Source organism: Pygoscelis adeliae, unplaced genomic scaffold (assembly GCF_000699105.1).
Source record: "Pygoscelis adeliae isolate BGI_AS28 unplaced genomic scaffold, ASM69910v1 Scaffold302, whole genome shotgun sequence".
NCBI lineage: Eukaryota > Metazoa > Chordata > Aves > Sphenisciformes > Spheniscidae > Pygoscelis > Pygoscelis adeliae.
Window position 1 is genome coordinate 1,573,759 of NW_008824372.1, and position 23,114 is coordinate 1,596,872.

At 52.0% G+C, this 23,114-nt stretch overlaps 1 protein-coding gene across 1 annotated transcript in view; it reads right to left on the minus strand.

The window, feature by feature from the left end:
• PLXND1 (plexin D1) overlaps positions 1–22,699 on the minus strand; it is a 74,658-nt gene extending 51,959 nt beyond the window's left edge. Inside the window, exons 1-8 of the mRNA XM_009320117.1 lie at positions 22,640–22,699; positions 14,605–14,808; positions 11,570–11,701; positions 9,646–9,746; positions 8,849–8,978; positions 7,382–7,556; positions 5,770–5,878; positions 4,662–4,764 (exon numbers count right to left, since the gene is read on the minus strand). Of these exons, the coding sequence (XP_009318392.1) occupies positions 4,662–4,764; positions 5,770–5,878; positions 7,382–7,556; positions 8,849–8,978; positions 9,646–9,746; positions 11,570–11,701; positions 14,605–14,808; positions 22,640–22,699 (1,014 nt within the window). The remainder of the gene's footprint in view (positions 1–4,661; positions 4,765–5,769; positions 5,879–7,381; positions 7,557–8,848; positions 8,979–9,645; positions 9,747–11,569; positions 11,702–14,604; positions 14,809–22,639) is intronic.
• Positions 22,700–23,114: the final 415 nt, after the last annotated feature.

The window sequence follows — 23,114 nt, forward strand, 5'->3', positions numbered from 1 at the left end:
CCGGCTCCGCTGCCAGCGCGGGGACATCGGCAGCTCCTGGCCCCCAGGCAGCAGGGCTGCCAAGCCTGGACTTTCATCTTAATGCGCTTGAAAAAATGTCCTCCCAGGTAAAAAGCAAATGCATATGCAGTCCTCAGCTGCCACTCTGGGCAGCTCCCTCATTACATGTACGTAAATGTTAGAAGACGGGGCCAGAGTGACACTAAAAGGAGGCACTGCAGCCTACAATGGCAAATCTGCTGGTGTGACCCCCCTCCTGCCAGCGGGAAGATGATGCCTCACACATCGCAATGCACATTTCTGCAAGCCCCTGCAGAGATTTCGCTTTCCAGCGATCCTCCTCCTGCACAGTGTCATTTCAGAAGTGTGCAGGGGTTTGTGTGTGCACGTGTGTGTGCGCAGAGGAAAGGGTATAATGAGCTGTAGGGGCTTCAGCAAGGGGACTGCAGCAGTAGAACAGCTGAAATGAAAGGCCTAAATGAAGTTGAAAAATGATTTTAAAAGGTCATCTGTCCCCCTACTTTTGTTCTCACTTTAAATGGATGGCTCAGATACTGGCGCTGACTCAGAATTCAAGTCTGTATGACAAGCCCATCCTGTTCTCTCATGAGATGTAAATCACACTGCAAAACTACAGCAAAGATGAAGCCACATTCTCCGTTGCCCCAGGGTATATCCAGATTAATTCCTTTAACAGTGGAGCCATTGGGGTAAAAGACAACAAAATATTTGGTGCATTATGCAGAATACTTTGCAGCAGGCAAGATTTCCTTCTCATTTGCACTAAGGGTTACCCCACTGTGACTCTGCTGATGACAGTGCTGCTGCTGCTCTGATGAGGTAGAGCCTGCCCTCCTAGTGCCGAGATGCCCAGCAGGACACATCCCGGGTGCCAGACACGCAGCGAGCATGAGGTTTCTCTCTTGCCTTCCCCAGACCTAGCTAGGGGCCAGGGAACTGTTTGACTGTGGAAAACAGCTTCGTTTCTATCAGGACACTCATCTTAACCAGGCACAGTTGGTGCCGCCTAAACAAGGAGATTAAATAACAGAGATGCACGTGATAAGAGAAGTAAAACAACAAAGCAAAGCACTGGAGAGAGATTTCAGTCCCAAGCCTCTTCTAGGAGAATCAAAAGAGTTAAAATAAAACCAGCAGGGCTACAACTGAAAATTCATGCAAAAGCTCCTATGGCCTGGTGTGTCCTTGCATGTCACAGCAGCTGGCATAGCTTGCTAGATAAATACACTTCAGAGGACTGATTAACTTGTTGTCTTGCAGCCCCTTCTCCTGCTGTTCATCGTGGCTAGAAATAGAGCTTTCCAGCTGATTATATCATTCACGTCTGGATCAGGGCAAAGGGTCTGAATGTTTAAAATGCTGCAGATGAAGCCAGTATGATGCTGGCTTCCCAGCGGACCAGTTTTCAGGTGCAGCCACACCAGCAATGGTTTGTTTACTGAAAGCTCTGACTGTAGGAAGAGGCACCATGTTTCCAGGGCTACAGAGCACCTCGTCCTGCAGGCTGCTCACTGAAATCAGCTAAGAAAGGCACAGAGATAAAACAGCAATGTGCCCAAACCAGGTGCAGCATCCAACCGAACTGTACCTCTGGAGTAGGAGATCAGAGGCGAGAAAGCAAGGATAGGCACGGTTATCCTTAAGGAAGGATAGGTACAGTTATCCCTGCCAGAGGGTAACCCTGGCTCTCGTCATCTGTTCAAGGCGATGGGAGCAGAGTGGGAAGACTGGGTGCAGCTCTCCCTAACACGTAGATAAGGATCCTCAAGACCCATGTCCACGACCCTAATTTCCTCCCTTTGGGCAGAAGAGCAGATATTCCCTGTGACAATACGCGAGCACCCCATGCCACGCTGTCCCGCATGGTCCCCACGGCCAGGGAGGCAGATCCGACACTAGGCTGCTGAGGACCAGCCATCCCAGCATCTGTGGTGCCCCCCCTTCACAGCAGCACTGGCGCTCAGGAGCAGAACAATGTCTCTGTTGGGTTTGATTTCAGCAGGGCTGGTTCCTCCAGCACGTGGCTGCATGAGCACGGGGTGCTGGCGTACACACAGGGGTAGGAGCGAGCTCGGACAGGACAGGGATGCCCTGCCAGCTCGGAGGGACCAGACGGCCATGGTCCCTCCAGCCCCTGGCTCGGACTGCTCCCCGTTTGCAGCACCGCAGACAATGCCACCTCACCTTCACCCCACTCTCCGCTTGCTCCCGTGTCCCGGGCTATCCTCCAGTCTCATGCCATGGAGATCCACCAGACCTCATGGTTGGCACACCGGGTCCCACAGCGACTCCAGCACCGCGGGAGGCATCACTGACCGACAGCCACAGCCTTGGGTTTGGCTTTACAAGGGATCGTTTGGGTCTGGCCCCAAGAGGCTCCGTGTGAGAAGCCCCGTGCCCTCCCACCAGCAGCACAGGCACTGCAGGAGGGTTCTACCCCGACACCGCCAGTTTTACTGCTTATCCCCCCTCCAGGAGCCCTGCACAGGGGAGGGGACAAGGCCAGGTTCTGCCTTGTGGGGCAGGGAATGAGGGGGCAGCCAGACTCGGCAAGGTCTGGTTCTCAAATCCGCCCCGGTATCTCCCCGGACGCGGTCTGGCAGGGACACCCGGGCTGAACCAGGAAAACACACCGCTCCCAGCTCCGCTGAATAACTGCTCTGCCCCTGCCTTTCAAGCAGCCGCTACACTTGAGTCAAAGGACACAAATTATCTCAGACAATTTTTGCGTTTGCCAGCCAAGTTGCAGGCTATGCGGTGCTCTGTCAAGAAAAAAGTCAATCCAATAATGCGGGACCTTCTTCAGAAGTCCTCTCGCAGCCCAAGCTCTTCCTCTAGATTTAATGAGAAGCACACCACATACCAGCCATGACTAAAAACAGTGACGGAGGACCAATCCGTGGCGGTCCCCAGCCGCCCCCACAGCCCCGCCATCACAACGGCAGCCCCGGTGCCCGGGGGCAGGCACAGCATGAGCATCCGTGGCTCACGGACCTCTGCGCCATGAAGCCTCGTGCCCCGGCAGCCCGGCACGCTGCCAGCCATCCAGCACAGCTCCCCATGTCCTGGCACAGGGCAGACACCCCACCACACAGCCTCAGCGCGTGGGTCCCACACGAGGAGCAGCCATCAGTGATGGTTTTCAAGTGCCCAGCCCCCACCCAGACAGCAAGAGAAAACACCAGCTACTTTCTGAAACCTGGTAAGTTGACAAAGCGAAGGGTGCTTCCTCAAACCAGCCGGTATGAGCAGCCCAGACGTTCACTAGGACGCACAACACATCCAGACACACTTCATAAGCCAGAGGACAGACCAGCACTGCCCTGCGCTGCCGGGTGCCGTCACCCCGCTGCCACCCAGCAGGGACGGGAAACGTTTCCCAGGGTTTTACGCTAGACATGACTGTGAGGATCTGTGACATGGTGGCCCCATCTCCTTCCCTGTCCCCTGTACTTGCAGCCACCCACCTCCTCCCCGCCGGAGGGGAGCAGATGCCAGGGCCGGCTCCACGGTTGAGCCCGGGGGGTGAGAGTGGGATGTCTGACATGGGGCCAAACTCCTGCCAGCAACGAGCGTGGGGAACCGCTGGAGGAGCTGAGATGAGAGCAGAGCACCAGTGCCAAAGGGATATTCAATTTACAGTGTAAAAGCTTGGCTTGGATCTACGGCAGATTGATTGCTAAAAAGCCAATTTTATTTAAATTAACTTCAATTTAAATTTCAGAAGCAGGAACACACTGAGCCTCTGGGTTATTAAAGCTATAATTTGGAAAGGGGCGATTTTCTCCTTTAGACAAGCACTACCAGTGGTGCTCCAGCAAATTATTAACATACCGCAACAGTCTAGTCAAAGCTAAATGAATTGTAAAGTATTGCTATGTTTATTTTATTACTCAAACCCAGGTGTCCCAGGATGCGGAGAAGTAGTGGCATTGCTCCAGACGTGAGAGGTGATGAAGAGCCAAGGGACAGAGCCCCCTGAGGGCACTGGGACAGCCAAATGCTTTAGCAGGCTGCCAGCCTCCTCACACACACATGCCTCCAGGCACAGCACGGCACAGCACTGCACGGCTGCAGCTTGCCTGCCCCACATGGGTCCCCCTCCTGGACACCAGCAGAGGAGGGTGCCCCAAATCCAGCCTGGGACAAGCCGTGGCCAGCAAGTGCCAGCCACTGATGGAGGAGACTCAGAGCCTGCCGGGACAAGCAGCTGAGACCACGCTGAGCACCAGTGCCTGAAGATCCTTCAGGGTCGCTAAGTAAAGCAAGGCTCAGCCTGGGGACCTCGAGGTGAGAGGGTCCAAGCCTGGCCTCAGCCAGACACTCACCCACGCTGCTGGGGAGTGCTGCCAACACGATGCATGCAGAGCAGCACTCCAGAGCGGCCCTCCAGTTCTCCATCTGCTGAGCCTTTGGAAGTGAGGCGTGCATCACAGCATTTCTGACTGCAGAGACTCCCCAAGGCCAGGCAGCACATCAGTGACACCGAGCAGCACCATCCTCGTAGCTGCCCCCCACCCGCTGGGGCAGCGCTGCCAAACCCAGGCCATCTGCCTCCATCCCCAGGAGAAGGAAAACAACAGCAACAGCACAGCGACGTGGGAAGGTGTCCCGAAGCAGCAAAGTTTGACGGGCCTTACCTTCATCCGCAGCGCGTCGTCACATTGCGAGTGGTTGGAGACACAGGCGTAGGTGGAGGGGCACCAGTGACACTTCCATCTGGTTGAGAGGCAGCTGGTGCATCTGAAATGGCGAAGGTGTGGTGAGAAAAGCAGATTTCAGGCTGCTCAGGGGAGCCACACCTCAGCCATGCAATCGATCTTCACACATTGTGTTCAGTCTTTAATGGTGCCCAGAAAAACCCGTCTATGGCAGGCGCTGGGCTGTCCTCTCCCTGGGAGCTGGCAGGGGACACAGGCAGAGCCCATCATCTCCATTGCCACTCCAAGGCAGCTCCATGGCATCACCACCTGTGGTGCCACCGCGTGGCCCCAGGCCACGGCAGACCAGGAGCCACTGGCTCCAGCTCCTCCCCTACTTAGTGAAAAATGCTCTTTTCCCCCAAAATGCTCTTTCCCCCCATCCATCTCCCTGTGGAGCCAGGCATGCTCGTGCCCAACGAAGCCTCTCCCCCACGGTTTGCACAGGACTTGGGACCGCTGGCAGGCAGGATGGGGGGATCCCCACGGTCAGGCTCCATTGTTACACTCCTGAAAGGTGGATGACTTTCTGTGGGTGGCACCAGACCCCTCCCTTCCAGCCCACCGTGCTCATGAGGGGTATGAGGCTGCTCCCACCTGGGGCAGAGGGAATGTGCCCCTCCCCACACCCCTCCCTCACCGCCCCACAGACCCCCACGGATCGCTCGGGAGGCTGGGGAGGCTGCCGAAGGGTTAAAAGAACAAGATTTATATAAAAATATTATTCATGTTTAAAAAAAACCCCAACATGTCCAGATGGCTTGAGACACCGCAAGGACCCTCCTTTGTAAATCCCTGGCAGCACAGCCACTACGCCCCTGCCAAATCCTGCCCAGGCCCCCAGCCTCCCTGCCGGCAGGGAGGCTGCGCTCCCCCATTAACCCCACACAGGGAGACCCTCGTCCGGCTGCGTGTGTGCACCCTCCTGGCTTCAAAACGCTCCATCTACCTCCACTGCCCTGGTGCCACGCGGCCAGCGCGGCACCACCCACACCCTGCCACCGCCTGCCCGCGGTGGCCTGGCTGCCTGCACACCGGGGTCACTTACGCTCTCTTTGGATAAATGTTTCCAGTTCTTTTGCAATCGTAGATGGTGAAATTGGCCCGGATAATGTTTTTGCTGTTGACCCGGAGAGCAGTTTCGACGACCACGTGGTCTGAGAGAATCAAGCCAAAGAATATTGGGTTGCAAGAGCCTCTTGCTCGCGCTCACGCTTAGAAGACAAGACAGACCCTTGGGAAAACAAGGGCTAAATCTGATTTGTTTTCTCTAGGGCTTCCTCCAAGCTGCATTTCAGAGCTTGGACCATTCATCTTTTGCCCTCTGACTTTCAGCTCTTCCCTCTTAAATCAACGCTTTACATCACCCTCGCCAGAAAAGAACATTGCGACTTTCAGCAGAAAATTCCAGCGTGTTGTGCAAGTGTTAATTACCAGAGTTAATTATTGTCTGCGCTTACAGTTGGTGTTAAATGATATTTTTAAAAAAATGTGGTAATTAAAACATGTTAGTTATTATGTTTTAAAATCCCGCTCACTTTCCCCATGACAACAAACCCGCAGAGAAGAGTGGAAATCCCTTTTTTGGCTACTTAACATGCTATGCTAACTCCCCCTTCCCCCAGAATTGCTTCCTTTTTTTTTTTTTCTTTGCAATTTTGCCATATAAGCTCCAGGGACAAGAGACAATGCCTCTTTTAGAATATGTACAATAAATCAGCGCATTGGATTCCAGAAATTCATTTGGACATTGCCGTAACCAACAATACAGAACAGTTAATGATCTCCCATTCTTTGGATAGCTAGGGAGAAAAACAATGCAGCTTTATAAACTTGCCTACAAGAAGTGGGATTTTCAAAAGGACTGGCTAATTCTTCTCCTACTGAAGTCAGCCATCTTCAATAGAGCATTCACTCCAGGCTTGGAAGATGAAGATTTAACAAGCACTCAAGTCTGGAATGAAGCATCGAACTTCTCAGAAGCAGCTGTAAAATGGGGCTGTCTCCATCGCGAAGTGGCCAGTATCAGATCTGGTCAGCTCGGCCATCAAGGCTCAGCTGACTTCAAGCAGATCTGCAGGTGCTTGTCACCTCCAGAATGCAGCTCCATGGAGCCGCAAGATGGGCATCCCATTTGGCACCGTCTGAAAACAGGCGGATACTAGAAGACCGCAGTCTGGCTTTTAACTGCATAAATGGGATTAAGAGTTTCTGAGCTGCCTTTAGGTATGCACTTGCTCTTCTTCCAGAACTTCTCCTGAAAGGTAGTGCATGTTCAGGAGGAAAATTAAACAAAAGCAATTGAAAATATCAATATAAGTAGCATTATTATTTCCCCAGGGCTAAAACATTTTTGTTTTAGTACTTACTAAATCTAAAGCAGAAGCTCTAACCAGATAAATCTTAATAAAATAAGTATGTGAACTGGCTTTCAAATTCTGATGTTTAAAACAAAAATTGATAGATTTGAAATACTGTCAATTCATGTTAAGATGGTGGAACTCCCACGCTTTATATGCCCTATAAAACAGAAGCAGCTTGGGTTTTCTTTTCCCTGTATGCATTATCTGCACATACAATTGGAAAAAGAAAAAAAGCCTATGAAAAATTATGTCCACAAAAGTGGTTAGAGTGAACCAAGCTTGTTTTCCTCTACATACCTTGGTCGTCTGGAAACGTTGGGTATTTCTCGCGTGGAAGTAAACTGCAATAAATAAACTGGTTTACATAATCTCCTGCAACTCTGGCTACTGTGTGGATATTATTTCCATAGTCACATGAAATATTTGTTCCATTCAGGTTCGGGATAGTCCCATTTATTTGTATTATCAGGGCCTACATTTGGACAAAAAAAAATCAGTTATTATGACAGAAAATTATATTTAGAATTTGTCAATGTTTTACAAGCTTTTCATAAGCTAGCGACTCCAAAACAAGTCCACAGATAGCCGTTTTGTTTCATTTTATGCATTTTGAACTCTAGAAGCCATCCGCGTACAAAAACTTCCTTCAGCAGTAAGAGCTCTGTCACCACGAACTCCAACAACTGTAGCTGGTGCGTTACCAGCTGGCATGAAAACCCAGCCCAGGGCTTTCCTGGGAGACCACTCGGAGGAAGCAGGATGCAAAGGCTAAGCCCTCCCCAGCTGCCCAGGCTGTCCTTGACCCACGCCGCCTGCATGAGCAGAAAATATTAACCCCTGCTTCTGAGTGCCTGAACCTCGCGGCTTGCACCAGTCCGTACCAGGTCTGGTGAGGAGAGGTGTCTCGTGGGAGCCTGCTGGGGGGGCTGCTGGGGGACAGCCACAAGCCAGCGTCCTTCCCCGGCACACCAGGGCCGAGCGGGCTAGCTGCAGGAGTTTCTTTTTGCCCTCAGTCTCTGAGGGGAAGGGGGGGGAAGTCTTGCAGAAAGGGAATGCTTTTGAAGAGGGCGACTCAGGAAAACATGCAGCCCACGTGCTCGGCTGGCTTCCCCCGCTGTCAGCGGGGTGACTCCCTAGGGACCCCCAGCCCACTGCTCCTGCGCAGCAGAAGTGGAGCTGGACCTGTGCTAGGGTCCCATGGGATCCCTCTCTCCAGCTCCGGTCTGGGCTCTGCCCCAGCCGCTGCCTGTTTACGAGCAATTTCCCCATGTTAGGGCTGGCCAAGAACTTTGGCACAGAGAGATTTTTGCCATTGGGAGAGGGTCTGTCTTTAAACAAAAAATATTTTGATGAAAACATTTAAAATATCATTAAAATATTGTTAAAAATAGCAACAATAGAAAACCAGAAAATGAGCTGATTTAGCTGTCTGCAGCTGGTCTTCTGTATTTTGAAATTTTACAAATCTCTCCAGTGTGTTTAGTTTAGCAGCTTTAGAAGTCCTGTTCACCTACAGGCTCAGCAGCTGACGTCCTGCTGCCTTCTAGGGTGTCGAGGCGCAGCAGGTCACCTCCAGGCGCTTTTGAGAACCTTGGCCTGACTCGGTAGCATACAACAGAGCTCAGCATCCCCACGACCCATATCTGAGCCGCGTGGAGCCGTGCTGCTACACTAGAGGAGCATGGATATTTATCAGCCCTGAGAGCAGGTAACGACTCTATGGGACGCTGCACATAATTTATTTGGTATTCACATCAAACATACCGGGTTCTCTTTGTCGATATTAATCTCGGGCTCCAAGATGGTCATGGAAGGGCACTGCTGCACTCCTTCACTTGTACTCGCCCAGAAGTTGGCCCCTGTGAAGTTCGTGCACTCGTGCTGCAGAGAACACCTGCAACGAACAGGGGAACAATTCATGGTTGATTATTTTTAAAACAGGTGATAAAAATGTTGACTTCCTTGTGAGGGAAGATCCTGAGAAAATCCTGTGCCTACACCTTTTTCCTCCATCCAAAGGAATGGAAAGCCCAAAGCTTTGCTGCTATATTTAAAGTGTCTGGTTGCCACGATAAGAGTGCATATTCCCACCAGCATCAACAGAGCATAGGGTTCAGGGTAAGCGAGAGCAGGCAGGCTGAACCCAGAACCAAAGAGGAGAAGGTGACATTTTGTCTGATTTCAATTTGTAAACACGGAGTCCAATTTTGTAAATCCCTTTTTGAGTGTTGTCTGCTACACATAAATAATAATTGCAAGGGTAAAAGAGGGTCTTTAACGGGGTGTTGGCTCTCTCAATCCCATGGTTGGATGCCTGCAAGATATTCTTTGCACTGGCAGCTGACTGCAGCATAACAATGCAGCTACAGTTAAATCCTGTCTCTGAAGAGCATCCCAACCGTTTGAGGCCAGATGCAACTGTTTTTAAAAGCACGTATTTCGTAAGGAATGGACAAAGGCTAATGGTAGTGTGACTGTGTGGAAATATAAAAGGCATCAGAAATTCTTGGCCTGGCTCGAAGGACAAAGGACATGCCAAAGTGTACTAGGACCAGTCCTACCTGGTCTCCATCGTGCACCACCCGCAGTAAGCGTCAGCGGCAGCCAGGCACTCCGTGCACGTCGAGTACTGGTTACAGGCAGCCACCTTCACCCGCGTCATCTGCACAACAACAGCACAACTGCTTCCAAATCGTTTACAACAGCACAGAAACACTCCACCTGACTGGGATGTGCCGGTATGGCCACGCGTAGCTAGCAACGAGACACCAGCATCTCAGGCTACTTTACCGTTAGCCTGGACCAAGCCTTACAGAACAGACAACAAGGAGCAGACCCTGGCACCGCCACCCTCTGCCCCACACCACTCAGAGGTGGGTGCTCTGTGTACGACCAGCCCGCATGGGGACCAGCCCGCATGGCGCCGGAGGGTGCTAGCTGCCCACTGCCCTGCCGGTGCCCCCAGCAGAGCCCGTCCCAGCCTGGGGGCCGTGTGCCCCAGGGCAGGTCAGGACCCCCAAGGGATGGGGCCTGCTGCTGCCACCAGCACAGTCGCCCCACGGGGTGCGCAGCTGAGCTGAGCTGCTCCTTTTCAGCTGGCACCTTGGCAATAGATGTGTGATGGTCAGGCTACGGAGAGCGACACCACACCTTTCTGATGCATCAGACGGAGATGGTTTCACAGCTTGTCCCTCCCTGTGAAAAGCTCTCACTCAGACCTGCAGAAAGCGCGTTTCTAGACAGAGCTGAATGCTATCTGGCTATTTACAAAATGACCAGAAAGCAAAACCACTCTGGAAACCTTAATTTGTAAAGAAATCAAAGTACCTCTGGGGATTTGCTCGGCAGGAGCAGTTGGAGGGAAAGCATGCGTCAGTTTCTGCTTTTTCCTCCCTCAATTTCTAAACATTTGGGAAGGAAAACTGAGTTGTTTGGTACAGCGGGGACTGACAACGTGAGGTGCTGAGAGTCCTGAGCTCTCACCAGGCAAGTGCACCTCGGACCGTGGGCTCTTTGGCCTGACCCATGCTTTACCCGCAGCGCTTCCCGGCTCCCCAGCCCTGCGGTGCTCAGCACCCCCCCAACCCCATCGAGCTCCCGGGGAGCTTCCCAGGATGCTAATTCCACCAAAGAAAAATTAACTCATCTGGTTTATTGGAAAAGAAACAGACAGAGGAGAGTATCACAAGTGCTGCACTGGGTGTTTGATCAAGCCCGAATAAGGTGCACAGCCCAGCCTGGGAGCTGAGATGAGACAGTCTGAAACATCAGCTAAAGAGGCATCCCAGGAGGGTTCTGTGAAATGATAATGACCAATCTGCAGGGAATTAGGGCTTGGAAAATATAAATGCAACATATAATATTTGTGGTTGTGCATCTGTTTTGACAGATTAAAATGTAATTCAGGACAAACCACCAGCGCCTGGAGTCCTCAGCTCCTCCTCTGCTCACTTGACGGAGATGAGACCGTCTGTTTCTACCTGGTGTGGTGTTCCCGGTCTCCACAGAGAGCCCTCCTCCCATCCAAGCCCTCCTGCCAGCTAGGCTGAGCAGAAACCCCCAAGGATCATTTCTGACAGGCAGACTTTTTGTCTGTAGGATCTCCTAAAAGCCTCCTTAAAGACTGTGTACCGTAATTTTTGGGTTTCTATACAGGAACAACCTCTGCTTATTTATGCACTCCCATAAGTGGGATCAGTTTTGATATCTTTCACTCTTCTTTTTACCTTGCCACTGCAAAGACGAGAAAGCCTGACAAGCCGGTCTGCTCAGTGTGACCCCCACCCTGCGCAGGAGAATGGACAGGCACGGGTATCCCCCCTGGAAAGTCCTTTGACACCCCAGCCAAAGCCCTGAACTTCTTGACTCTGCCCATTAATGTTAAAGCAAATTTTATTGTCCCTTCCTGCTCCCAGCTTAGTGCTGAACGCTAAATCAAATGCATGATGCTCAAAGGACGATTTTGCTGAAGACTAAAGGTCTCACCTGATAGGAGGTCATCAGATAGAGGTACGTGGAATCAGAAGGGTCGAACTGCATGATGGGGTGGACAGGCTCTCCGTAAGCCACCGAAATGGATCTCCTGCTAATAACCTTCATGGTACTGTCCAGATTAATCTGTAGTGAGAAGAAGCCACTCATTGAGACCATTCTTCAAACACTATGGGGAGAAGATTATTTTTCCTTGGTTATAAACAAGAATCGAAGTGGTATCAAATGGTGTTCCACATTTTCAAGCGCTGTAAATCCCTACGCGCTTCGCAAGCTGCACACACAGAGCTTTACTGAAAAGCCAGCTCTGTGCTACAGGGAAGGCACTAAGTGGTCCAGAAAGCTCAGGCCATGGCCAGGAGCAGTGCCCAGTGATGAACAACCCTCACAGCCCTTGGTCCCTCTGTTTAAAGTCTTCTGTTTGAGAGGCTGCCCGCAAAAATTCTAGTCTAAGGCTCTACCCACTGCACGGCTCGACTGCACGGCTGTTTCCAGCCGGCCACAGCAGTGTTACTCTTGCTTAACCCTAATGTAAGTGGCACCAGCCTTCAGCCCTCATTACATACATATGTGCATTTCTGTTACAAAGAACACTGCACTTCCAAAGCTTAATGAAAAACAGTGAAAATCAGCAACAGGGCTGTCCAACATGGCATCCCCTGCTCCCTGCATATTTGAAAAATAAGTGTTGTCATTCCTGGCCAAAAGAAGCTGTTATCCCTGCTAACTCCAAGAGACCATGGCAGCTGCCTCAAGAGAGACAAATCCTACCTTGCTTCATGAATCACCAGCTGAAGCGCTGGCGGTGATGGAAGAGGCTGCAAAGCATCAGCCTGCCTTTCAGATCCCAGAATGTCTTGGCATTTGACTTGAAAACTCAGCAAATTAAATGTGGCATTGCTGAGAGGAAGTAACAATAGGGCTACACAATTTCATGTGACAGTCACTTTTCAGCTTAAAACAGAAAGGGAGCGAGGACTATTCCTACCTCCTTACTAGCAAGGGAAGGCAATAATTGTAAGGACCAAGTGTGCCTCTGCTCTCTAAAGTCTGGATTAATTAATTAACATAGGATTAATTAATTCTTACACTAGAGCAGCACCAATATGTCCTAGTAAGATAGCACAAGCTCAAAGCAGAGGGCTTCCCTCTGCTAAGAGCCGTATGCAAGCACTGCAAGCTACTATGCAGAAAAAGAAGGGAACTATCATCATCCCCATTTTAAAAGCTGGCTATCCAGAAGCTAAATGATTTGCCTGGGATCACCCAAGACGTCCATGAACCGAGTCCCGATGCCTTCCACTTTAGCTTTGCGACCATCCTCTCTCCCTTCTTGCTAAGATTTGCTCTACACTTGGCTGTTTCTAGGCACCTGTCCCTAAGTCCCTCTGCCTCCTGGGCTCATTCACCCTACGCTTCCACTGCACAGGCACTTTCCCTGGATCCCCATGAACTGCAGGCCCCCAGGGGAGAACCACCGCAGTGGTGCAGAGACCATCAGTCCTCTCACCGGAGCAGGGCTGGGGTGTGCTGGGGGACACGTGCTGCACTGGCACTGGCAAGAGCAGAGTGGTCTGAAGTTCTGGGTAACCCCACCACAGCTCCTCGTCTACAGCTTTCCAGAGCTGGGGGACTGGCCAGAACAGACCCTTCCCAGCTCCCGTCTCCTTCGAGGGCATTGCACGCCGGCACACCTTGCCCTGGCCACCGCTTCCCAAGGGCTGTTTTTCCTTTAATAACTGCTGGACACGGCACTGATAATGGCTCTCACGAAATGCCCGTCTGCAGACTATCTGATTAATTCCCCATACATACCCCTGGCAGCCATAATTGCTGCTGGCAGGAGCTGGTCGAGCACTATTTCTGCCTCTTTGCTGTCTTTTCTCAGGCAGCAAATCTGAATGATAACTCACGCAAAGTATCTTGTATCCCGTGCCAAATAACAAGGAGCCCCGAAGGTAAAAGGGCTTCTGGTTATGCAGCTGTGTTGTGGAATTAGATTAGAGCTATCTGAGCAAATTATCCCAGCAAAGGGTAGCCAGGAGCCTCTCCCTAATGGAAGCTCAGCAGATAAGGCTGCTTTCTCCGAGATAATGGAAGCAGAGCTGTTAATACTGTGTGAACAGGGGCTGCGCTGCGTGTGGCATGTGCCTCTCCAGCCCGGTGTACCTGGCCAGGGTGCCAGCCTCCTCCCACCCTCATGAATTACCTGCCCCTGTGGGCAAAAATGAAAGCAGTGAGTTTCTTTGTGATTGTTCCCACATTTCTGCCAGAAGCACTTGGACGCAAGGGAGGAGATTGGATCAGTTTTCTTCTCTCCAAGTATTTTGATGCAAAATTCCACATTATGCACCACTCATCCCAGGCTGAGACAAAGCAGGTATCAGCCATGTCTCTGCTCCAGGGCTTTTTTCCCCTCTCCTCTGTGGACTTTCGATGCTGAGAGTACACCAAACTGTTGTGGCTGGCTGGAATCAAAACTTTCTTTGGCAAACTTCAAGCGCTAAAGTTACTGAAACCTTGGCCTTGCATCTTGGCTCTGGAGCCAGGGTATTGCATTGCCCTACATTGCCTTTGGCACATTATTTAAAACAGATACTCCATCAGATGCGTGGGTTCACACCTTCTTTGGACTCAGCTGTGATGAAGCATCTCTCAGTGATTCCCCTGTCTACATGGAGCCTTCAAAAGCCATCAGCTCGAAGGGAGAATTTATTAGAAGAGCTGTTAATAATTAAATGCTGCACAATAACATTTCCAGCATAGGGTTCATCAAGAACATCCTGCTCACATGGCAGCGTTGAACAGTAATTAACGGCCACCAGTCACCAGGCAGCATACACTACTATACAGATTACAACAGCATCCAATTACTTCTTCATTGCCAAGCAAAAGCAGGTGCTCAGACAAACTCGACAACAGACATTGTCCTCTGTGCAAACCAGAGGTGCTGGAAGAGGAAGCCCCGCCACCCTCTCTGTCCCCCCAGCCCTGCCTCCCCCGTGCTGCTGCTGCTGGGCTCCACTTGCCTTCAGGAGTCCTCCGCTGGCAGTGCCCAGGAACACAACGGTGTAGTTATTGACACTGGCGACTGCCACCGCGGTCAGGCCGCTGTAGGTGAACACGGGGGTCGCTGTGACGGGGTTCACGATGGCCAGCGGGTGCTGAAGGTGCGCTGCTCCACAGTCCAGCTGCTCCGGCTGCAGCTGCAGAGAGACACGCACGTCAATGGGCTGCAAGCACACACCAGCGGGTTCCCCCCCCACCATCACCACCTCAGGCTCAGTGTGGACAAACTGCTGACGGCCCTGCTGCACCCAGGGGAAGCTCCTCACTACCGAGTCATGGAATAGGAAAATGTAACTGGTTAATACGGGAGCAAAGAGCTGTAATAGAGCTGCTTTTCTGCTTGCCAGATCTACCCTCAGAACCAAATCCAGACCAGGCTTTGCTGGAGATGAGCTGCCAGGGGCACTCTGCCCTTGCCCATGCTATGAGCAGGATCAGGGCAGCACCGGGATTGCTGCTGGAGCCATCCAGGTGCAGGGCACCCCAGGAGGGCATCCTCCAGCCAAAGGCCCATTTACTGTAGCAGCACCCTCATCTCAGCACAAAAGTCCGGTGCAATGGTAAAAGCGGACATGGGGGCTCCTTGCCCTCCTCTCCCACCGAAGCATTCGGAGGTCTCTTCTCTGGCACGGTGCTGGAAGCCCCTCGCCGGAGGGTGCTGCTGTGAGGTTTCTCAGCCCGCCAGGGATAAGCCATCCCCAGCAGCCGCCTGCCCTCGCAGAGGCAGCTGCTCTGCCCGCAGAGGGCTGGTCCCGTGCGTGGCCTCAGCGCTGCGGTGGGTCCCCCTTCCCGCTGGTCAGTGCTCGGGATCAGCACTTGGGAGTGCACGGAGCCGCGCTCAGCAGGGGCGGCTGCAAGCCCAGCAGCCACCTCCGCAGAGCTCCTTCTCTCTCAAACAAAAGTTGAAGCAAAACGTTTCTCCAATAAAAGAACTCAAAATATTATTTCCCTGCAAGTAAATGAGGAAGTGAGTGAGAACAGGGCCAAGGGAGCGGGGGGAAAAAAGCTTGCTGAAGACTCTCAGGACTATAAATCCTGGCTCTGATCTTGCTGCTACTGCAGTCAACAGCAAAATTTCCACTAGTCTTCCACTGGGACGGGACGGGATGGAGGAGCTGCTGAGTGGGAGGAGGCACCACACTGTGGGACACGGAGGGAAGAGCAGCGGCTGCAAAAGTCTGCCCAGAAACGCTGGAGCCACTGACCCCATCCAGCCTCAACCCGCAGCCGCTCACTGTGCCCCGGGGAACAAGTACAGCTGTGCCCTGTGCCCAAGACCACAGGATGTTCATTATTTGCCTCTGGCTTCTGCATTCAAGCTGTTCCTCAAAGCTCTGGGGGAGCAGGAACTGCCTTTGTTACAGAAAAGTTAAATTCAGGACAGCAAGACTGCAGGCGCTGCAGCTCGAGCAGGCACCTGGCTCCGCGGCGGTGAGCAGCACTGCTGGGGCTGGCCCCGGTGGACCAGCTGCCCTGCACGAGGGCTGGCCACTGGGGCACGAGGCTGGAATCAAGGCTCCCACGTCAATTCTCTACCAGGTGCCAAGGGGCAAAGGCAGAGGACAATTGTTAAGGACTCCTCACGTGTGAGCCTTGTCTGTGAGCAGGCATTTGGTTCATTTGGCCCAAAGCAAGACAATAGCTTTACTATCCTGTGCTAAATTAATTAGCACAGTTGCTGCATGACAGCAGCATTCGAAAATGGGACTGATGCTTCATATTCCTCCTACCCTGCCAAGATGCACCCAAGATTTATGACCACTCTCACCCTGAATCCTCTGAGACTCTCCTTATAATTTCTGCTCAGACAACGTGGATGGATTCAACAACGTCTGAATATCACAACAGCCTCACTGCCAACAATTCACCTGCTGTCACTCCTACAGCAGCTTTTATGAAGTGCTGTGGGTGCAGCCGAAGCCGTTCAAATGATGGGCATGTTTCAAGGGCCATTGCCACATCATCTACAGTGTCATTTCAGGCTCATCTTAAGAGAAGCTGCAGTTGCGCTGTCACCCTTCCTGGGTGCCGGCATGCAGCTGCAGGGCTGACGTGCTGACAACTGCGGGTATTTGCAGGCTGCCTGAAAGCACACCAAATTAAGGCCCTGATTGTGGGAAATGCTTATACAAAACTCTAGACAAGAGACCGCTGGCGGACTGCAACCCACACCCCTAAAACTAAGCACATTTTACACCTTACTGAACTCCACCATAATGTGGATACCCCTTCCAAAATAATCGTCAGGAGTGCTAATTTAAGCAGAACAAATGCAGGGATTTGAGGCTGTATCTGTTAAGAAACTGGACCACATGCTTCCACCAGGCAGGAGAAGTTGACAACCAGCCTGTTTAGCATATTCCTTCCTCCTTGGGCTGAGTGCACCAGGGCCTGTATTTTAATTCCCTTATAATCGTTATTATTTCATTAATGGAACCAGACTAAATCTTCAGCTCTCCCCTCTCTTCAGCCCTTTTAAGAGATTAGGCAAATCTTCACGCTTCGCAGCGAGTGTGTGAGAACCAGGCAGGACCACCCCTCCACTCCAGCCTCGTGCCTGGACCCCGGTTTGGGGTGCACCTCCCGCCTTGTGCCTGTCTCCTCTCCCGGCCGTGACCACACGTCTTGGGTTGGTGCCACATTACAGCAACACATCCCTGGAAAAAAATGGGGAAGAAACTTGCTAAAACTCAAAACATATGCGAAGCAACTGGGCTGTGTCTCCAGGAGCGAGGGATGGTGTCCCCCTGCCAGACCACGGCAGGGCTGGTGACCTCTCTGCAGGGGCCGGGGCCGGGGTCTGTCCGTGGGGGGGCAGTTGGCAGGCCGTGGCACTACCCCCTCCTCCTCTTCGCATGGGAGAAGACAGCAGCAAACCCCACCGGGCTGGGTGTCAACTGTAGGTGCCAGCCAGCTCTCCGTCTTTTGTAGCAGCTGGTTGGCAAACAGCACTGGCTTCCCCAGTACCTGGTGCCATCACAAACCCACAGTATCCTCTGTGCAATGGCACACAGAGCAGACAATTCCCCTGTTCTGCAAAACGGCTCATCCCCCGCTGCCTGGAGGGAGCACGCTGCCGCAGGCGTGTCCAGGGCTCATTTCCCTGCTGCTGGACCAGTGCAAGCGTGCTGCTGCAAACGGCAGACTGGGTCCTCTCCACAAAACCATCCTGACCTCGGTCCCCTGCGCGCCAGCAGACACCAGACCCTGGGTTCGCTGCTGCTGCCAGTCGCGTCAGATGTGAAGCAACAAAGACTGATTTGAAAAACTTCCCCTGCTAAAGAGAGTGCCAACCAGGAGGCAACATGTTCGGAGCTGCAGCTCGGGTGACATGAGACTGAGACAAAAGGATCAAGTGTTGTGGATGCAAGTGACTTTGTTAAATGCATTTTGTAGTTTTATGGCATTTCGTTCTATTAAAAAAATTGCAGCCCAAATTCTTACGTGTGTATGTTTCCCCCTGTAACTGGGCAACACAACTTTTTTATACCATACAGAGGATACAGCAAGCCATTCGTGTTTCTGATTTAATGGTCCCTTCCATTCACAGCCAGACCTTTAGAAATGCACTTGGGTTTATTTGTCTTGGGGATGATTATCTCTAGCCCTTCTTCATTACTCTTTACCAATATTAACCACCTGAAGCTTACAAGGCTCCTTCCAGCTGGGAAACTGAGGCACAGAGGCACCTCAGGCTGCCTGGGAGCCCAAGGGATGCTCAGCACCTCGTCTCCGCAGCAGCTGCCCAGAGAGCTGGTACTGGCGTGTGTCTGCCGGCAGCTTCACCACCTCCCAGCCCGAGGGACGCAGCCCTTTCTTCTCACAGGTGGCCAAAATCACGGGAAGCTCCTTATCTGCTGTGCCTGCCTGTGTATAAATCACGCATTTCAGACCTAATATCAGTGCAAAGTGTTTTCCATGGTAAACAGGATGTAACTATTCTAACACAGACCAAGCTTTATTTTGGCCACATACATCCTTCCTCTGAAACACCTTTCTTTAAATGACATCAGCTCTGGAGGAAACATATGGTGTTTCCCTCTCCCGGGTCTCAGGGTGGGGTGACACACTGTGCTGCTGTCTGTAAACCACAGCACCAAGGGGACATCTTAACTCTGCCACGTTACGGTAAACAGGATACGGCCAAGTCACATCCTTCTGCAGGCACCAGGCAATCACCGCAGCTTGGGAAACTGCACTTCAAGGTTGTGCTAAAAGGCTTTCTCCATGCGGAATGGGTTAAGTCTTGCTCCATCTTAAATCAAACTGCCCTACCCTGAAGTGGGGAAAGCATAAACGTTAAGTTTTCTTCCAAAACCAATCTCTTTCTATCATCTGCATTTTAAAACAACCCTGTGGGCATTTACTGTATTGCCACTATTTTTCTGCTAGACATCCTGGATACTCAGTAACTCATGGAAATACAGGGTGGGTCTAGATTCGGATCCTTCTGCACCCAAAACATTTGACTCTGCCACTTTGACACTAACAAAGAGCCGCCTTGGGCGCAAGCTGGAGACAACCCACAACCGGCACCGGCCGAGCAGCATTGCTGCCCACGCACTTGCAAGGAGGGCATACTTGGTATTTTTGCAAAATTTCACAAGTGATGCAAATTAATTCAAACCAAGGAGCCACATCCAAAAGGAGGGCTAGTCAGATTAACCCCCGAGTGTTATCGCAAAACCAAAGCGGGACAGAGATAAAAGATTTCCAGCCACATCAGAGCTCAAGAGTTCAGCTATTTTCATGGTGTGAGTTCAGTTTTTTATCACAGGCCTAAAAGGAGCAGAAAAAGCAATTTCCCAGTATTTCCATCACAGCCCCCCAGCCCTGGGCGCTGCGCCCCAGAGGCAGGCGCGCAGGATGTCCCTTCGGGAAGGAAGTCTGCTGGAAACAGAAGGAGGAAGAGGAGTGGTGAGGCAGCACTCAGGAAAACCATGAAACATACTGATTTCTGCATCCTGTGTTTGTGACCTTAAAAATAGTTCTTAAGCAAAGATGGAGTTTATTTCTGAATCAAAAGCAGGCTGCAGTTCAGAAAAAAGCCCTGCAGCTTTTGCTTTCAGCAAGGCTTTTCTGACTCTACTACAGTGGGTCTGAAAGCTTCGCAGAGCAACAGTAAGTGGAAAGGGAGTCCGGCCCCTTTCATGCATCGTATCAGAGCGGATTAAAGTGTTGGCTTCTAGCATGCCTGGAGTCCTGGGAAAATGACACAGCCAGCATCCGATAATCCGCTCCAAACTTGTTGATTTGTGGGACTTAGCCGTCATCTTCATAGGCTCAAAATTTGGCAGTTGCTCCCACACAACTGACATTTTCAGGCCATTAAAGTCTGTGATAAAAGGGCTCTAGTCTTATCTCTTGCCTTCCTTAACATAAACCATTAGGCTTTTATTAACATTTAGGTATGACTCAGGGAAATCTCTGATTGCAGAGAGAACATTCAAAATAATTCGGACACTGTCTGAAGACAATAGCAGGACATGGACTCAAAGTTGAACAGTACAGAGAGGCTAAAAAACAACGTGGAAATATTGCACAGACACCATAGGAAAACGGGCAGAGCAAGAGATGGTGGCAAGCCGGCCTGACTGCATTACGAAAACAGAAAGTACAAGCCCTCCTCTGTGTCGGGCAGAGCTCAGACTGGCCACGAAACCCCTCCCAGGCAGAGCCCATCCTCCCCGTGCTGCCAGCAGTTTGTACACACAATCACGCGTTTATCTGCTGGAGTGTTGCGCAACCGGAGCTGTCAAAAACAGGCTTTTTGGGATGCCTGGAGGAAAATGTCATCCTCAGAAGAGGACTCTACTGTTAAGGCACTTGAGACGTAAGCAGTCTCTAATTGTAGTGCTGCCGCAAGGGCAGGCATTATCACAGAGCTCCTCTAAATTCCCATCATATTTTTTAGGCAATGGGAGGCAAATCAACGTGCACTCTTGGCCAGTCGAGGCACTCGGGCTGAGAACCTCTGATAAAATGAATCTTGCTGAGTTTTTCTCGAGAATCATCCACACTAAGCAATCAGCACACCCCCAGCACAGCAGACATCCTTATAAAAGGCTTAAAATAAGATTTGCACCCTGGTTTCACAGGTTACTTAGACCACAAGTTTCTTGAGCGAGGAAGCAGTGGTTTTGCCGTGTTTTGCATGTTTGCACAGTGCCAGCCCTGGCCCACGGTGCTCTGCGAGCCACCAGCGTGACACCAGTAACGGACTGTCCAAACACCCATCTGTCTGCTCTCAGTGGCAGCGCGGACCATGTCCCACCTGCCCGCGGCTCCACCACGCCAGTGGCTTTTCCAGCCCAACGGCATCCGGACACGGCAGGGGTCAGAGTCCCAGGGGGTAAATCAGCACCACCTGACTGATGCCAGGAGGCCCGTCAGCATCCGCAGGACCTGCTCAGATGCTCTCCTGAGCGTGCGTGAGAGCTGCTCGGCAGCAGCCCTCTCCTGCAGACTTCCGTGTTGGTTCATGCCCTGGGAAACCACAATGATCCACATGCAGCCCCGTGTGCCTCGCCCCTACACGGGATGACTATCGCCTCCATCCCTGGATCGGGAAAGTTAGTATCTTGCTGAAGAGGAGTAATTGCTAATGAAAAACTAGCAGCAGATTCCCTCTGTCAAACCCCCCTGAATCACTGATCCCTGGCCAAACGTGCATCCACCGCACCACAGCCAGCAGCACCAGCAGCAGAGCCGCATCGGCCGCGTGGAGAGAAAAATGACCATGTCAGTGCACCCACTCCTCCCTCCACCACTGACAAATGTCATCCCCATGCCGAAAAGTGTTCCTTCAGCTTCTGCAGAGCTCCTGATGCCTGGCAGTTTTTCAGCCTCTTATCTTCATTTTTATTTTACAGGAAAGCCTGCCCCCCAATCTTAGAAAACTCATTCTTCCCTCTCCCTGCTCTCGACTCCAGCCCTTTTCTTTCCTGCCAGCTCCTGACATTCACTCTTGGCAGCTTCACATGGGACATTCACCTGATTAAAGCAAGTGAGGAATTCAGGCTTGTGTCCCTCACATGAAGTGAGCAGAGCAAACCAGGAGTGAAGCCCGGCAAGCACAGGACCAATGTGGGTTGGGAACGGCTGTTGGGAAAGGCAGGGCACAGCAAGCACTCTGCAGACAAGTGGTCCTCCTGGGACTTTTCATCGCCTTAGACCTGTTTCACGCTGCACAAGAATTACTCAGGAATCTGCACAATCAGAGGCACAAGATGCCCAGCAGCCCTGGGTGCCCGTGCCACTTGTCCTGCCCTTCACCAATTTCTGAGTTTTCGGCAACGGTCGAGGTGCTTGCCCATTACAAGGTGATGGGCTCGCATGCCTGAAGCCGGGCTCAGGGCCAGAGCTGACCTGACAGACTGAGCCCACCAGCCCCCTGAAAGCAAAGGAGAAACTGTTTTCAGTGAGTCTGCAAAGACACAGATTTCCAGCCAGTCCAAGGCCAAGCCTGGGTCAGGCCAAACTGCTGCATCTAAGCGGCAGCAGCCACATTCACCTCTGCTGCAGCCGCAGACCTCAAACCACCAGAGGTGAGGTGGTTTGAAACGCCGGAAGATGCTCTCAGCACCACGTCTCATCTCAGAGGGCAAAACCCAAGCTCTGGCTGCTGTTCAGCAGCGGCAGCCCCACGCAGACCTCACGTATGCCTGCTCGGCTGCTGCCTGCAAGAACCCCTCTCGGAAGGAAGACGCAGTTGAAAGACTGGAACAGGACTAGGGAACAGCTGGGCTGTAGGCGAAGCCAGTCGGTCTGTGATGGTGAGGCCAAAGCCCGACAACGGCTTGAACAAACACAGGCTTCCCGCAGCCATCCGTCTTCCGCTGTGTCACTTCAGGTGCAGGAGGAAAGGGCAGGAGGTTTCTATAACTGGAGCCTTCCTTGGGGTGTTAGGGAGGATGTAAGAGCTCCGAGTCGTTCCAGCCTCAGCTCCAGCAGCGGCACTGAAGCTGGATGCCTGCAGCCAGACAGTGTGATTACCCCTTCAGCCTCCTCTGCCACCTCCTCCTGCAGAAACTGGCCGGACTCGTGGCCATCCATCGCTCCACAAGCCCCAACCCCGTCGTGCTGACCCTGAGGCTGAACTAATGGCCTCAAGTTGCCCCAGGGGAGGTTTAGATTGGATGTGAAGAAAAATTTCTTTACTGAAAGAGTGGTTAAACATTGGAACAGGCTGCCCAGGGAAGTGGTTGAGTCACCAGTCCTGGAAGTATTTAAAAGACGTGTAGATGAGGCGCTTAGGGACATGGTTTAGTGGACATGGTGGTGTTGGGTTGACGGTTGGACTCGATGATCTTAGAGGTCTCTTCCAACCTTAATGATTCTATGATTCTATGATTCTACTGGTAAAGAAAGCCGAGGGCGATGCTGACAGGAGACTGGCAGGACCTGCTCTGCACAGACCTCCCCCAAAACACCTTCCCTCTGGCCCAGGCAGCCCTGGCACAGGTCCCTC